Source organism: Cyprinodon tularosa, unplaced genomic scaffold (genome assembly GCF_016077235.1).
Source record: "Cyprinodon tularosa strain WSP-4 unplaced genomic scaffold, ASM1607723v1 ctg84, whole genome shotgun sequence".
NCBI classification, from domain to species: domain Eukaryota; kingdom Metazoa; phylum Chordata; class Actinopteri; order Cyprinodontiformes; family Cyprinodontidae; genus Cyprinodon; species Cyprinodon tularosa.
Window position 1 is genome coordinate 395,623 of NW_024039607.1, and position 17,846 is coordinate 413,468.

The 17,846-nt window shown below is 40.3% G+C and overlaps 1 protein-coding gene across 1 annotated transcript in view; it reads right to left on the minus strand.

Annotated features, from left to right (window-relative positions):
- Positions 1-17,846, minus strand: part of afdna (afadin, adherens junction formation factor a) — a 159,532-nt gene that overhangs the window by 87,363 nt on the left and 54,323 nt on the right. Inside the window, exons 6-11 of the mRNA XM_038272694.1 lie at positions 13,278-13,435; positions 12,617-12,701; positions 9,873-10,010; positions 7,504-7,548; positions 5,106-5,200; positions 2,791-3,041 (exon numbers count right to left, since the gene is read on the minus strand). Of these exons, the coding sequence (XP_038128622.1) occupies positions 2,791-3,041; positions 5,106-5,200; positions 7,504-7,548; positions 9,873-10,010; positions 12,617-12,701; positions 13,278-13,435 (772 nt within the window). The remainder of the gene's footprint in view (positions 1-2,790; positions 3,042-5,105; positions 5,201-7,503; positions 7,549-9,872; positions 10,011-12,616; positions 12,702-13,277; positions 13,436-17,846) is intronic.

Below are 17,846 nucleotides of genomic sequence, written 5' to 3' on the forward strand. Positions count from 1 at the left end.
AAACTATTTCAAGACTGTTGCAGTTTTATGTAGACATATGTTAATCATTGGATAAAAGCAACCGTCCAAACGTCGCTCCAGACGTCTGGGATCTTTTAACGCTCCGATCTCTCACCGATTGAAGCTAAATGCCGCAGCTGACAGTCGGGCATCAGTCAGGAGGCAGCAGATTAAAGGTCCCAACACCACTTCACTACACGGCCGTCTGAGCAGCTGCCAAATGCCTCACGTCCCTAAAAAATCTGCCAGATTGAGGCAGTAATCAGACTTAACATCTCAACAAGACTCTTGTTGGACTGAAGAAGGTATCTGTGAAAGTTTGGACGGCGGCCCAGAAAACCACAGGGATCCGCATCAACCACTTCACACACTGCAAACGGGCTCAGAAAAACTACAGCTGCTGCTGAAACATATGATATCTCAGACAACCAAGTAAAAAATCAACAACTACTGAAGACCTTTAGAGTTTTGGTCACAGTATAACGGGTCTGATTAGAATTAAAAGTGAATCTCAGATGAAATGATAATCTGGGCTGCTGTTCTGTAATTTTTTTACTTATAGTTCGAAGATTGAGTTTCTTCTTGCGCACATTCAAAGATTACACATACAAAAATCAGGATCTCATTGTTGCACTGCACCACAGCTTAAAAAACTATATCCAAATCTTAGCTTTGAACAATCATTTTTTTATGCAATTTCAGGAGAAAAAAAACAACAACTGATGTTTACATTGGACTTTGAGGGTTAAAAGTTTCCATTTCTGGCTGGAACATAAGCTGAGATCTTGAAATCTTTATTTCATGTCTCTGGTTTTTCTCTCATATCACATCTGCTACATATCCAATACAGAGTGTTGCCATGCGGCGTCAAAGGAGACGAATCTGAGCAGAAAATATCCAGAAACGTCAACTTGTAGAAACCCTAGCAGATCTTATGTCCAGATTGCTGCAATATATATGATATAGAAACCCTTCCAAGAAACCCAATCAATCTACAGAGCTTCTGAAAATAGATCTTCTAGCTTGCGACTATGCTAATTTAAGAAAATTAAAACCTATCTTAAAGGTTTGTAGAAATTTTTTATTTTTAGAGCCAAAAGGTGTGAATGTTGCTCTAAACCGGAGGTCTTCAACAGGGTGTCCATTACTTTTTTTTGTTTATTTTATATTCCCCTTTGCAATTTTTTTCCACTAATTGAAATGTCTTTAAATACACATTAAAATGAATTCAACACACTGTAGTAAACAGATACATGGAGGCAGAAGATGTCTATCAGGCATCAATGCACACATTCAGAGACACACAGGAGCTCTTTCAAGCTGGGCACCGTTTCATTCACAACACCTGTCCCATCAACTAGGAATCAGAAATACTTTAATAATCCCAGAGCGAAATTACTTTCATTACATGACTCCATCTGTAATAGAGTGACTATAGGACCAGTTTGATAGAACACTATTTCATACAATATATATCATTAGGGGGTCCCCGCTCCATCCTGCCGCCAGTTTGGGGGGCCTTGGCCTGGAAAACTTTGAACCCTGATCTAAACTAAACATCATCAGAAACAAAACCATGTAAGCAAGTGGGGAATTAGCATCCAATGATATCTTCCAATGATAGCAAAAAGAGAAGCTTTTCCTCAGCATTAAACCAAAAACAACAGAAGCTACCAGGTGAGGAAACCTGTACAGATAAGCATGTCTTTGTTTTGTAGCACATATTTTATTTAATCATGTGTGACGTGGAAAGGCGAGGCAGCGACAGGGAAGGATGTTGCAGGAATGTGTATTTGCCTATTGCAAAATGATGCAGCCATAATATGTAGATAAAAGACATGGAGATAAAGGATGTTTTCTAAAGCACAGTCAACAGTGTTCCATGTGGCGATTAGAACTCCAGGACGGGATTAGACAAGCAGCTGATAGCAGCCTTAAAAACATGCAGGGGAAACTTAAAGCAGTTTTAATTTCCTCTTTCATTACTAAAACTAAGAAATGGCTTCTAGTTTCAGCTCAGTTTACATTCTGATTACTTCTTCCTCCCTGTCTGTGAAGGCTGATGGAAATCACCTGATGGGAGGTTTTTGCTGGAGTGTAAACATGAACTCAACACTCAGGCTGGGAGGTACTCAACTCTGCCCACTTTTAAATATATAGTGAGCAAAGTCACTCTTTAACTAAACACTAAAACAAAACATTCTAATTAGGAGAAAAGTTTTGATCTTTATCCAGGAATGGAGCCAATTCTGAATTCATAAAGTTATATCTTAAGCTAAACATCTTAAAAGCCCCAAAAGACAAGAGCTGAACTACATTTTATGGAATCCAGCCTGGGTTTAACTAGAATTACGGAGAAAAGAAGGTCACTTACGCTCCGTCTGCTCTTCTCCAACTGCTACCTGCTGCTGAAGCCCTTTAAAAGCTATAAAACAAATATTTCCAAGCCGGTCCTCATATTTAACTTTCTCACACACTCGTTTCTCCTCTCATCTGCTGTGCTCTCTGTGTTATAGTGAAAGTGCAGCGAGCGGGAGGCCCCACCCAACACCATGCTGATCAGATTAGAGGGCAGCGTGTTGCCATAACCCTAGACCTTTGCTCTTCCTCTCCTCTCATTTCCTCCATCCAGCCTAACCAAGCACCGCCTCCTCCTCCTCGCTTTTCATCTAACCTCTTTTTCTCCACCCAACATCTACGACACTCTGATCATATATTTTAAAAGAGCAAGCGGGAAAAAGAGAAAGAGTAAAGATGACAGGAGACGGAGCCGCTCTCCTCCTCCCTCACCCAGATTTGTGTCGGGTCCTCATGGCGGCGTTTGGATCCCTCTTCCCTCCCTGGTCAAACATCGGATCGACAAATTTAAAGACGTGCGCTGAGCCGAACTGGAGGGTGCATCCAGAGCGCAGGACCGTGGTCTCTGTGACCCGCTGCCCGTCCACAAAGGTGTCGGCGTCGGGGCCGTGCGGCGTCACGGTCACCATGCCTTCGCTGTGCATCAGGTTGCAGTGGTGGGGCAGGATTCCCGGGCCGAGGAGCTGCAGGCAAACAGAAAGAACAGAAGCACTAAACTCACTTTGCATCAGCTGGAAAAATCAGCCTGAAGCTCTGAAGTAATTCAATCAGATGGACCAGTTGAGCAGAACCACCTGAAGAAGAAACCAGTCGTAGGGCCGTTTCATATCATATAGTTACTTTTTTGGTTTTTATTTTTCTATTAACTTTTTCTTTAGACATTTTCTAATAAATTTTCATCTAAAAAAAAAAAAAAAAACAATAGTTTGCCTTGAGCATTTCTTTTTTTAAATATCAAAGCAAAAATTATGCACAACAACTGATATCTTAATAAAATGCATTTTTTTTAAAAACCCACCAAGATAATGGAGGGCTGGAGGTTATCGTTCATTAAAATGTTTAAAGTTGATATTTGAAAACATCCTCCTAACTTTATATTTAGTATGAATCTACTGTATGAATAAAGACTGCCAGCAGAATATCCATCTGTATTGGTGCTGGTTAGAGGGTGCAAAAAGCAACTTTTTAACTGAAAAAAAAAGGTCTGAGAATTTTTGGGGAAATAAAACCTAAACAAAATATGATAAAGTAGAAAAGCGTACATTAAAGGCAGAGATTAGGGGTGTAAATAATAATCGTTTTGTATCGATGCATCGATCCAACAGCCGACGATCTGATGCATCGATACGTCCGCAAGAGAATCGATTCATGTTTTTTTTTTCCTCCGGTCTATTTTTATCCATTTGCTCCTGGGCGTAAGTCTCCCTCCCGTGCTGCGGTGGCGCTAAACCTATTTAGCCCTCCTACCTCGCTTCCTGGTTATACTCTTACAGCAGTGTGTTGCAGTGAGCTCGACACAGACACTTTTAAATTATGCTCAATATTGAAGCGTGGTCTGAGCTACACGCTGTGGGTCTAGATACGGCCGAGGCGGCGAGGAAGTGGGGGCGAGTTTAGTCCGACGATGGAGGGACAAGAGACCGTTAGCGTGGCTATCGAGCAAGTTTTATCGGAATTACAGAGTATTTCTTCACTGAAAGAAGAGCGAAACACTGCTCTGGAGGCTTTTCTCAGAGGAAAAGATGTTTTTACTCTTCTCCTGACTGGTTTTGGCAAGAGTAGCCTGGCTTGTGGTTGTGTTTTGGTCGTCGCTCTGTTAGTACGTCATATGCTTCGTTGATCTGATTGGTTTATTTGGCCCGTCTATCACCAACATAGGCCAATCAGCTAACCAGTATTTTCGCCCCTTCCCAAAATTACTTCAACGGAAGGTTTCCAGATGGATATGCGGAGCAAATCCATCTGGCTGAGTAAGGTTACAAGAAAACAGCGCCTCAGCCAATTCTTAGGCTCTAGTGCCCTTAATTGTTTATTTTATTTATCATTTTTTTTGAAAGTATGTAGACAGGAAAGCAGGTTGCAAGAATGGGGGGAGACATTCAACAAAGGTCAGCATGATCGGAACTTAAACCTGAGTCAGCCGGTATATGGGTCATACAGTCTACCTCCACACCATCGCAGCATCCCAACCCCAGCCAAATTAAGGTAAATCTACAGCAGGATGATAGTTAACATCTTTAAAAAATAAAGAACCAAGTCTTCAAGCACAGTGGGGCAGATGGTAAAGGACGTAAAGATCTCTTAAGTTTACGGGTAGTGAAAACAGCACGCTGCGTCTTGAGTCACCATAAAAAAAAAAAATCATGAGACGAAACAAAAACAAGCACGCAGGAATTCAAAAAACATTTTGGTTTTTGCCACAAACCTGAATGTCTAGAGTCTGAAAATACTTCTAGGACTGTAATCGCAAAACATCCATTTACTTTATAGATGCTGTCTGGTGTGAAACATGCAGGAAAGCCCTTCTGATACAGCTATGTTACTAAGTTGGGTGTAGTTGATCTGGGTAAATAAAGTATTTCTAAACACGCCTCTCGTTACACGCCTGTTACACATTCCCACTCTTTAGGTGTATCTGAATGAGAATGATAAATAAAAGAATCTTTAAAATGATTCTACTGATAAATAAACTTCTTTAACTTCAACTAAAACAAAGCTTATAAACAGCTGGAGTTCTGGTGGTTCACCTGGATGGCTCCGTCTTCTGTGCAGTCCGAACCGACCTCTGTGATGCTGTGCTGAAGCCGGTACAGCTTCGGTTTGTCTCTGGAGTCGGAGCCGTCTGGAGGCACAGAAAACCTCAGTTTAAGCACAAATCAAGACGCGGCTACATTCATTTATTTCACTATTTCCAGAATAAACAGTCAATCAGAAGTGGTGTGTGCAGAAGTAATTCTGACTGAAGTGATGCAGCAAGTGAGCAGAAAAGAAAAGCTAATGATTAATAGTAAGCAAGTTTTAGTAAAAGCAAAGCATCACATTAGTTCAAACTGTCTGCTGTGGAGGAATGAGGAGGACAAAAAACCTTTGGAGACAACTATTCAAAGATAGATTAGGTTCGTCCTTTCTGGAGGTTCTAGTCCATTATGGTTTGTAATAGAGATTGACCAATGCACGTTCTTTAATGGTGAAGCAGGTACAGATTATGTTGTTATTAGTGTAAACAGGGTTGCAGCCTGTGGCTCTTTGTACAGTAACTTCTACAATGCTATTTATAGTGACCTATACTGATAAACCGGTGAAGAAATAAGTAAAAATGTCATAAATCAAGTGTTTATCCTTAATTTGAGCAGGTAAATTAAATAGTTTGCCGATGGAATGAGTATTATTATTCTTAAAATAAGATACTTAGATAATATGCACAATAAGACAATGCAATTGTGTTTTCTTATTTTAAAGGAAAATTGTCTTGTTCCTTTGGCAAAGTTGTGGTTCTGAACAAATTTTACTCGGTTGGACTCGGGGCAAAATGGCTTTTTGGACTTTGGACCACTGGTGTAACTGATCCACAATATGTGCTGCCGATTTTTGGGGGCTAATTTGTGGAGAAGATGCCTTCCATTATCTATTTACATTAGGGGTGGAACAGTTCACAAAATCCACGGTTCGGTGTATGGCTTCGTGGTCACGGTTTTCGGTTCGGTATATGTTGATTGTTAACCTGACATGTTGGTCATGTTGCTGTTAGCATAAACAAAACATGTTGCACAATTCTTGCACACTGTTGCACTTTTATCCACAACTTTCTTTCCGCTGTCATCGTAGGTCACTCTAAATGCAAAGTGGTCCCATACAGCAGACCTATAAAGTGCTGCTGGCGCGTCTTCCAACTCCTGTTCTTTCCCACTCGCCATTCCCACACAATTCTCCACAACAACTGATTTTTTCCCTGCTATACCCGGCTACGCTGCTTCGCTTCTTCTTCTTCTTGTTTACTACTGGTGGTTGGCTTTGGTCGCAGTACCGCCACCTTCTGCTCTGGAGTGTAAACGCTTCACCTATGAGAAAAAGGAGCAGCGCATGAACCGAACGCAACACACGCGAACCGAACCGAGACAGTCGAACCGAACGGTTCGGACGGTTTTCATATACCGTACCATCCCTAGTTTACATGATAAAAGGGAAAAATATATGATACACGTCTATAAAACACCAAGTCAAATAAAATGATAATAATGAACAGGAGGCAGCAATGTTCCACGCACTTAATTTGCTAAAACATTGCTGCTGAATGCACTAATGCAGGATTCTCCAACGTTTTTTCAGGCCAAGACCCCCAAACTGATGGCAAGATGGAGTGGGGACCCCCTAATGATATATTATGTATGAAATTGTGTTATATCAAACTGGTCCTATAATCACTATTATAAATGGAGTAATGTAACGTAATTTCGTCCTGGGATTATTAAAATGTATTTCTGATTCTGATTCCTGGTTGATGGGACAGGTGTTGTGAATGAAACGGCGCCCAGCTTGAAAGAGCTCCTGTGTGTCGCTGAATGTCTGCATTGATGACTGAAAGATATCTTCTGCCTCCATTTATCTGTTTACTACAGTGTGTTGAATTCATTTTAATGTGGATTTAGACATTTTAATTAGTGGAAAAAAATTGTGGGGGGAAATATAACTCAACCAAAACTTTCGCCACCCCCTTGCAGTACCTCCGTGGACCGCCTAGGGGTGGCAGACCCCCTGTTGAAGACCTAAGCACTAATGAATCCAACATCTGCATGCGATGCTGATTTTAAAAAAAGCTCTAATTTTGGCCAAAAATATTGTTCAGCGATGTATCAGTCTATTTTTAGTCTGTAAGGGATCATCCTCAACAACAACTCAGACTGCTACAATATAAATGTAATAAAAGTTGAATTAATACTGTAAAAGTGTCATATTTATGTAGCTGTAATCAAACTCCTAGATAAATAGCATCGTTACCCCTCATCTGTAACAAAGTATGAATATCTGACTAAAACGTTACATCAAACATCTGCCATTTCCAAGCCAACATGTTTGAGCTGAAAAGGCTTCAGAGCAGAACCAACCCCTCTGCTGGAAGAACAGGAGGAGGTGCGGTGCAGTTTTTACCTTCTTGGTGCCGATAGGCGTAGTAGGCATAGTGATTCCCTCGGCCTACAGACGGCAGGCAGGCGGGCAGGCAGGTAAGGAGCAGACGGACACATGCACAGACCCCACGCACGCGCACACACACACACAAACAGGCAACCAAAACATGCCATGAGAAGGTGGGAAAAAAAGAGACATAGCAGAAGGTAAAAATGCAGCAAGGAGGAAGAAATATGCAATAATAACCAACTAACCCCAAAACGCACACAGACCACAAATTTATCAGCACTACAGCAGTTTAAAATCCCACTACTCTATAAAACGGGAAATAAAGAATGAAATCCATTTGTATTGAGGGAAGAAAAAATCAGTTTTAAGTTGGATCCAAATCAAAACTGCCTTCATAGGACAAGAAGTGAAATATATTTTACATTAAATTCAAAAACATTCCAGGACTAACTAACTGTATGCAGCTATGTTTAGCAGCTATGCTTAGCAAGACGAAGCTAATCGTAATAAACGTACGATGGGATTAAAATTTGTCATGTAAAAACATGGCATTCGGAATATTCTGATTGGATTTGCAGGATAAAAAATTATAATCTTGCTAAGAAGTGGTTTATCTCGATTGACAACCTGATCCGTAAGCATGTAAACGCTGAATGAGGCAAACACGCCATGTACACGCCGCATCCATGTGATATACTAGATAAACGAGTAGCTAGCCAGAGCGTCGGAATATTCCAACACTTTTACTTTACACATTTTGTATTTGTTCAACCATTTATTCATATTACTCATGTCAATATAAGTAGTACAGTCCAGCTATTTGTTTTTGAGCCAGAATACATTTTAGTCTAATGTGGTATAGGAACTTAGTTAGCCAGAGATTTTTTGTACAAAGCTAACCCAATAAAAACCCCTGAACAAACTGAGCGACAGAAGTTGGTGACTCAGAATCAAAAATATGGTCAATATTCTAATTAATAACACTCAGTCGACATTTCCCAATCCATGGACATGTTTAGCGATATCAGGCTTTATTGGAGCGTAAAAGTATCCTGGCATAAACCAGATTAATACGTGTAGTTGAATTCAGTTCCTACATGGTATCAGTCTTGGAAGCCTCCTGTAGAACGTGTTTGCAAAAGTTGGGACATTCAGTACAATTCTTTCAAACTGATTGGGGGCCTCCTATGTCGAATTTTTAGCCAATCACAGCAGCAGTAGCGGCTGAAACGTTTCACATTCTTGATTTGTTTCACAGCTAGCAGAGTTAACCTATAAAGCAAACTCTAACGCAATCCCGACATGAGGAACCCGCAAACATCTTTGCATCCAAAAATCACATCCTGTACGTTTTTTTAAAAAAGAAATAGAGGTTATTCCAGCTGAAACTGACGCAGCCATGTTTATTTTGTTTCAGTTTTCCGCCTCTGGTTAACGCGTTGACGTCATGCACGTCGCTGTATATCATTGGTCCCAAACATTTCTGTATCGAGGCTGACTCATCGGTTGGCTACTGGTAAGATGTATTTACGTGAGTTTACGTAAGTATGAGAAATGAACTCTAATATTAGTCTCACTGAATAACTAACTGTTTTTAAACTTTTATTATTTCTTAATCTCCTTTTTTCTCATAATTCTGACCTAAAATATTAAGAAAATCTCATTCAGACTGACAGCACTCAACTCTGTTTATTAAACCCACTGTACCCACAACCGGTGACCAGTAAACCGCTCTGTTAATGTGACATAGATGCGTTAGTATGCTCCTGCATCAGGGCCTCGGGTCCCCCAAAAACATCCCAGCATAGTAGGGTGTTTCTGGGTCACCTTTGGGGTCAGGAGAGTTAATGATGCCAGGTGATTAAAAAAAAGCAGATGGAGAGAAAGGAGAGAGGAGGATCAGTAGCAAGAAACAAGCTGTTAGGGCTGCAAACTTGTGTTTATTCTCCAAAATGACTTGAAAGCATCTCTTCACGAGTTTCTTAAGGCTTTATTCCAAGATAAATACTTCAGGAAAAACACTTACCTTTCATATCCGTTGAAAAAAAACCTCAGACCTTACAGTTTGTACATTTACATCAATTTATATTTGTGAATATAAATATGAATCACTGGTAACTTTGCAGGGAGCAAGATGTAAATACGAGTGTTACAGTAAACCTACAGTAATGTAAATCTCTGAAATTAAATACAGCAATAAAGGCTCAGCCTTTTATTTTTCAGTTACAATTAAAACAGGCAGAGTACAACTTAAAACCTGAAAAAAAAACACTGACTTCTGAGTAATAAATCTACATATATTAGTAGCTATTTTGCTGCCACCTGTTGGCTGACGTGTGTCATAACACCACAAGAGTGGGGGGATTTTCTAAAAGTCCTACCTGGACTCAGCTCCACCAAATAAGGGAGTTTTTCAGGCGGCATTGAGCCGTCCTTTCCTCTGAGGCCCTTCTCGTCCTTCCTTCCTTTCCTGGCCTGGTAGTCCGGAGGTCTCTTCTTCAGCTGAAACACCAGCAGTCCTGAGGGACAAAGATTCACACCTTTTATAACAACGTGATGTGATAAAAACATGCAAAACATTTATTTTCCCTGAATACAAAACAATACGGTGTATTTTCTGGACTTTAAAGTTTCTCCACATCAGATGTAGAGGTGAGTAACAAAGCAGGTTTTCTCAAAAGGTAAGAACTGCCAATGAGTCCATGTTGCTCTTTGTAGATGAGCCACCTGCTGAAAGTCATCCCACAACATCTCAATTTAAATGCAACAAAACTTTAACTAAGCCACTACTAAACCTTTTAGGAGGTGAACATGTTGATACATTAGGGATAGAGAAGGACGCACACAATCAAGCTCTGCTAACTCCGGTGCTCCAGTGTTCTAGTTCATTTAGAGATGGCCAAACATCCCCGACTTTTTGATATGTTGCTGAATTTTTTTTAAATCAGGGCATGAGGCCGAAAAAAAAAAAAAAACTTTGGTCTAATTATTTTCGACAGGCAAGTAGTCTTGCTGTGACTTCTTAATTTTACACTTTTAACGCCATTTCTTTTTTTACAGAAAAGAATCACAAAGCTGAGTCATGATTACAAAGGCTGGGTTGAGATTTGAGCTCTTAAAGGTATAGAGGACCATCTTTTATTTCCGAGTTGATCATCTAAATAAGTGGTCCTCCTAATTGTCAATCATTCGGGTGATACGTTTACCTAAGGCTGTCCTATGTGCTCGCCCCGTTAGCTATATTTTTCTGGGCATGCGCTCTTTCAGCCGTTTATCTGTGGTGAGCTACGGTTTTAGACAGTCATTCTCTTATGACCCTTGGCAATTTTCAAAGAACCACAGTGAGAAAGGTGAGCTTCAATAAGTGTCTATGAAGCGTACGAGAAAAAAAGAAAGGCCTCAGAAGAGGCAGATATATCCCAGAATGCTTTGTGTAGAGAGCTCTCCTCACAAAGCGGCCTGCTGTCGCCATAGGCTGCAGCTACCAAACAATGGCAACTAATAAAGAAGGTGAAGGCTCCGCGCTGTGAAGGACGAGTTAAATGACCGACGGGAAGCAAAAAGCAGCGATCATCTGTCCGAATGGCCAGTTAACTGAGTTTGCTATAAAGTCCACTATATAGTCCCGCTATATATTTTGATTGATGGATTTAGGAGTTAGGGCGGACGTTTGGGCATAAAAGCTTGCATGAGTGATGCTTTAAACAGAGCGTGGATGAGGAGAAATGGGCTCGTGCACGCTCTTGCAAATGCTTGATAGGCTTTTCCTCTCTAGAGCAGGTACAGGGTAGCCTAGTAAACTAGCCCCACCCGCCAGCGGCCAAAATCATTTTTGCCTGCGAGTGGTCTAGCCTCGATCAATGCCCCAGGCCCTGGAACTGGCGGGCCAATCACAACGCAGAGATGAGTTTTGAATTTCTGGATGCAAAGCAGGCGGGGTTTTGAGGGCGTGACGACAAAGCAACAACTATTGAACAGTTGTTGTTTGACTCAGCTTTGGAATCAGTTTTTGGAAGGATTAGACTTGGGGTTTTTGTTGAAACGTGAGCAGGAAGAGGCTCTACGCTCATTCATTTTTAAGAAGGACGTAGAAGACCTTTGTATAAATTGTAGACAATAACATTTGCACTAAATGTTTATTTGAAAAAGGAACTCCTCCATTGTTTGTGGGAATGTCCTAAAGTCCAGAAGTTTTGGAAGGATGTTACTAAGGGTCTATCTGAATTGCTTAAAGTAAAAGTCCCAGTAGAGGTTAAATTCTGTGTTCTAGGAATATATACAATAGAATTTAAACAATCACAGAGGATAACTACATTGATAGACTACGGACTTCTTCAAGCCAGATCTGTTGCACTATGCTGGAGGAGCATGGAAGGCCCCTCCATGGGATTCTGGAGGAAAGAGGTTGCAAGCTCACTTGGACTGGAAAAACTATCATACATTGCCAGGGGCAAACAAAGGGACTTCGAGAATCTATGGGAGCCAAATATGAGGACTGTAGGGACTGAAAGTGGAACCTATTGATGGGAGTTTTGAATGGATGTCTTGACTACAGTTTTTTATTCATATAATGCTCTCTTTTTTTTTCTTTTTCTTTTAATGTCTCTGCCCTAATCTAAAGGGCATTAGTATATTTTTGGAACTAGACAAATGCAGGTTTAAATGGTGAATGCATGAGTGAATGTGTGTATAAGTACATGTTCCAAGGTTAAGTTTGGAATTTTTGTTGTATTAAAAAAAGAGAAAATTCAATCAAATATATTAGAGACAATAATATACAGTTAATGTGTCAAAATTTAGAGTAAGAAAAACTTTTTGAAATGTTTATACAGTTTTCTAACAGTGAATGAGCAGCAGCTTAGAGGTGAAAATGAACATTTCCATTTATAAAGTACAGCAGAGATCAAAATGTAAACAGTGTAGGAAAAACATGGACACCAAATTGTTTACAGGTGGGAAAAATTCTAGTAGGAAGGAATAAAATGGGATCGTGTGGCTAAAGTTCTTTGACATGATGAAAAACTGTAATAACACTTCTATACCAGAGGGAGGCAGTATCAGTCAATAAAAGGCCTTGTAAGTTGAGTTTTTTAGACTCCCAGCAGGAGGAGAATCCAGTTTTTACCTCTGTCTGCAGGCCAGTCTCTGAAGATCTGCTGGGGACACTCCGAATCATCCAGGATCACCTCTTTGCCCGTTTTTTCCTCTTGCTGCAGAGATAAAGAAAAATACGAAATCAACTTTTGAAAGAAAAAAATAAAAATAATCCAAAAGAAATGACATATACTTCATATGAAACCCTGATTTTTCAGGGAGTCTAAATGATATCGAACTAAAGTTAAACATTTTAAGGAATGTATGGAGCCGACTTTAGCTACAGGCTCCCTTCTCCTCTGCACTCCTCACAGTTCGCACCTACACATTACTACAGCTTCTATCCAACTAACCACCACATCCGTGCTTGTTTAGTCTGCTGCTTTGCTCTCTAAAACTGCATCTATGAGTATCTGCAGCTGGGAGGTTAAGCATGCATGTTTTTGGTCTCTGCAGGACCCCTTGCAGCAAAGTCTGTGTCACAAAACACACAAAGAGTGCCAACAGCCCTCAGCGAGGAAGGAACTGGGTTTGGGTGCACAGTAGCATTCTAGGTCAGGCATCCAAATATTTGAATCATGTGGGAAATGTTTGGTGGTAAAGTTATGCTGCTGGAGCAGCTAAAGCTAACTAAAATCGTCAGAAGGTGTAAAAGTTGTGTTTACAGCTAGAGTAGGATGAAGCGTTTTTACCCGGGCGATGCAGTAATCCCTGGCGTTCTCCTTCTCCATCCCGTACTTCTCCAGAGCTGCAACCACGGCGGAGTCCGCTGTGTCTCTGGTGGACAGCAGGATGGTCTTGTAGGGGATGTTGGGTTTCAGACTGTCGGCGTAAATCTTGATAGTCCCCCCTGCAAACAGCAGAGAATTTACTTTACTACTGTATTATCCAGATAAACATCATAGCTGCCTATGTTTAAGAAAAAGAAGGAGTCGGCTGCTGAATGCAGCAGTCCTTTTAAATGAAAAATAAAAGTAATTTCCCAAAGACCATTTTAAGAATAAATTATTAAAACTTTGTTTTACAACTCAGGAGGTTTTTGGAGCATCAAAGCATCTAAAAATGTATTTTGTCACAGAATTTCTAATGTAAGGACCAGGTAATCCTAAAGCTCTTATCTTATCCGTTTCTCGGTAACCCGATGTTGACGCTTTGCGTTTCGCGCTTCGCATGTGTGACTCCACTGCCTTAATTCCCATCGTTCCAAGCTTGAATGACTTCTTGCACAAAATCCACTGAGCCTCATGTACACTCACCGGCCACTTTATTAGGTACCCCATGCTAGTAACGGGTTGGACCCCCTTTTGCCTTCAGAACTGCCTCAATTCTTCGTGGCATAGATTCAACAAGGTGTTGGAAGCATCCCTCAGGGAGTTTGGTCCGTATTGACATGATGGCATCACACAGTTGCCGCAGATTTGTCGGCTGCACATCCATGATGCGAATCTCCCGTTCCACCACATCCCAAAGATACTCTATTGGATTGAGATCTGGTGACTGTGGAGGCCATTTGAGTACAGTGAACTCATTGTCATGTTCAAGAAACCAGTCTGAGATGATTCCAGCTTTATGACATGGCGCATTATCCTGCTGAAAGTAGCCATCAGAAGTTGGGTACATTGTGGTCATAAAGGGATGGACATGGTCAGCAACAATACTCAGGTAGGCTGTGGCGTTGCAACAATGCTCAATTGGTACCAAGGGACCCAAAGAGTGCCAAGAAAATATTCCCCACACCATGACACCACCACCACCAGCCTGAACCGTTGATACAAGGCAGGATGGATCCATGCTTTCATGTTGTAGACGCCAAATTCTGACCCTACCATCCGAATGTCGCAGCAGAAATCGAGACTCATCAGACCAGGCAACGTTTTTCCAATCTTCTATTGTCCAATTTCGATGAGCTTGTGCGAATTGTTGCCTCAGTTTCCTGTTCTTAGCTGAAAGGAGTGGCACCCGGTGTGGTCTTCTGCTGCTGTAGCCCATCTGCCTCAAAGTTCGACGTACTGTGCGTTCAGAGATGCTCTTCTGCCCACCTTGGTTGTAACGGGTGGTTATTTGAGTCACTGTTGCCCTTCTATCAGCCCAAACCAGTCTGGCCATTCTCCTCTGACCTCTGGCGTCAACAAGGCATTTCCACCCACAGAACTGCCGCTCACTGGATGTTTTTTCTTTTTTGGACCATTCTCTGTAAACCCTAGAGATGGTTGTGCGTGAAAATCCCAGTAGATCAGCAGTTTCTGAAATACTCAGACCAGCCCTTCTGGCACCAACAATCATGCCACGTTCAAAGTCACTCAAATCACCTTTCTTCCCCATACTGATGCTCGGTTTGAACTGCAGGAGATTGTCTTGACCATGTCTACATGCCTAAATGCACTGAGCTGCCGCCATGTGATTGGCTGCTTAGAAATTAAGTGTTAACGAGCAGTTGGACAGGTGTACCTAATAAAGTGGCCGGCGAGTGTATGTTCCCTGGTTTTAGCCATGGAGAAAACTCTTGGCTGGATAGACAATTTTGGTCACATTTACACTTGCTCATATTTTCCAGACAAAAAGTTAATGACGCATCTCCCAAATGTCCCGGCCGCAACAACGCTTTTATTGGTTCCGCTATCGGGACGGAACCAATAATGGCGAGCCATTTCTTTTTCTTTTTTTTTGGATTAAAAAACAATTTTAACTTTTTATTTAGATTACAAAAATAAATCGTAATAAAAATGATCCTATTTATGATGTTTTAAAAATTAAGACCTACGAAAGACTGATTTAAGACATTTTAATACCAATTAAGGCCTTAGTTTTATTTTGAAGAATTCAATGCCTTTTAAGACTTTTTAAGGACCCGCGGCAACCCTGAATATTAAACTTCCGTACCGTGTTTATTCTGCGTGGCAATGCGCGAACCGTGACCCCCGTACCGTGACTGTTCGGTACGAATACAATGCCAGCCCTAATGTTCAAGATAAGTCTTCCAATTTTCCTCGCCTATATATCTAAGAGACATATAAGGTTGAGCTAAAGATAATATGTGATAAACAAGAATATCTTCTTGAATCATGAGTTCAGCAGAGAAGCATCTGAGCCGTTAGGCTACAGCGCATTAATCTGATAGAATAATCACAAAAGCAACTAGGCAGGAGGATTTTTAGAAATGTATAAAATAACTGTTTGTGATTCCCGTCTCCCCAGCAGCTGTCCGCACTGAAGACAGCGGTCAGAGCTGTTTTTAGAGCCTCCTCACTCGTCCATCTGTCTGTCTGGCAGAGCCATTAGGTAATGCCTGAGTCACAAACCCATCCAGTCAGCATGTTTGTGTCGTTCAGTCAACATGTCTTTCAATGTGTGTAAACACGGCGGCGTGAGACTTTCTAATAAGCATACGGCACTCCTGGGGTTCGGTTACAACACGTCAAGAGATCAATGCCAACTATGAAAAACAAACAGTGCCTTACTATAAACTAGAAACTGTAGATTAGAGAGCAGGGATAAACAGAACTGAGTCGATGGGTTTTATGAGAATAAACTGCCGAAGAAAACCTCAATCATCGGTGCACGGTTTGGATTTACACTTTTAAGCATTCAAAGACAGCAGCAGCAGTGACCGGAGATGTTAGGGTCAGTCTGTTAGTTAACTCACTTGGAGTTACACAAAAATTTATTCTGGAGAATTGTGGTTTTGGATAACTTTGACAATTTAAGAACCTGCTTTCTGGAAAGACGCCTTTGTTTCTGACTTAATTTATCACCTTCCATATGACTGTCGTTCAAGTTTTTACCGTAGATTCTCATCTGAAGGACGATTCTCCTTTGCTGGCTTGTTTTAAATGTTCACATCATTTGTTGACATAAGAGGGTGCTATAAACTACAAACGATGGTAGCACCAGCAGAAATTCTCCCAGAACCATCAATAGTCTGCAGCATATTGCTTTTATTAAACTCAAATCCATCAAGTTATTTTTCAATCTGTGAGCTCAGTTTTAGTTTCCTTCTTTATTTAATGCAACAGTTAAAATCTCCACTATTAAGATCTATAAAGGCAAAGTTATAAATCTGTTGAAAAGGATAGACTTTAGAATTTGATTCATTATTAGACGCAATCTTGTAATCCCTTACATTCCTTCCAAATGGGTTTTTTAACTGCTTTCTCTATAAAAGAGCTTGTAGCACATTTTTCCTTTAAATGACTATTCAAGCAAAGCTTACAGAAATTTATTTTCATGCTTTAAAATCCTTAAAAGAAAGAAACAGTTGTACAAAATCTGAAGCCATTAAAGTAAAACGGAAATCATTGAAATACATTTTGATAATGGTCTGAAGGAATTTTAATCTGAGGCTGTGCTCAAACTAATCCAATATAGAGCACTAGACATTCAGACACTTAAAATCGCCTTAAGGAAGGAGTTAGGTGATTTTATTTGAGTATCTGAATATATAGTAGAAGAAAAAGTAGTGAATTCAAAATTCCCCATAATGCACCTTAAAAAGTAGTATCACTGGTCACTAGTCTAGCAGAAGGGTCATTCCATGAAAACTGTTAAGTTTGAATCCATAACATTCAAAGAGGAATAGGAAGCATAATAAAACTGTCAGTAATACTTTAATTGTCTAAAGCCATTGATTCAAGTTTAGTTGGTAGCATGAGGTCAAATAAAATTTAATAATAAATATATATACTTATGTTAAACTGCAATCATTTTCTCATGTCCGCTATGACCATTTTTCTCATTCGTGTAATGTAAAACTTAAGAAATATGAAATAAATCTAAAAAAATTTTTGTTATGTTTAGAAATACTTTCCTCTTAAGAGGAAATGTGTTAATTATATTAAAATGTCATATTTTTTTATTAAAATAGATTTTTCTATGTCCATCAATTTCATATTCCACCCCGTCACACCAATGTTATTTTGCGCCAAAATGCAATACATTTCCTAGAAGTGACATCACTAACATGAAGTGACATCATTCAAGAGTTTGAAGAAGAGAAGTCCAAACAATGGTGAGTTCTGGTTTTTCTTTAAGAACATTTTTGGTAAATTTTTCCTTCTAAGTCCTTTCTGTTAACCATTGCATATCCACCCCGTCACACACAAAAAGTGGGGAAAACAATTTGTTAATCAAATTTAGAAATTATATTTGTATTAATCATTCATTTTTCATTGTGCTTCAATGCTAACGGCACCATCAAGTTTTAACATATCCAGAAATTGAGCCATATTGCTTTAGATTTTTCACCCCGTCACACTAAAGCCTGT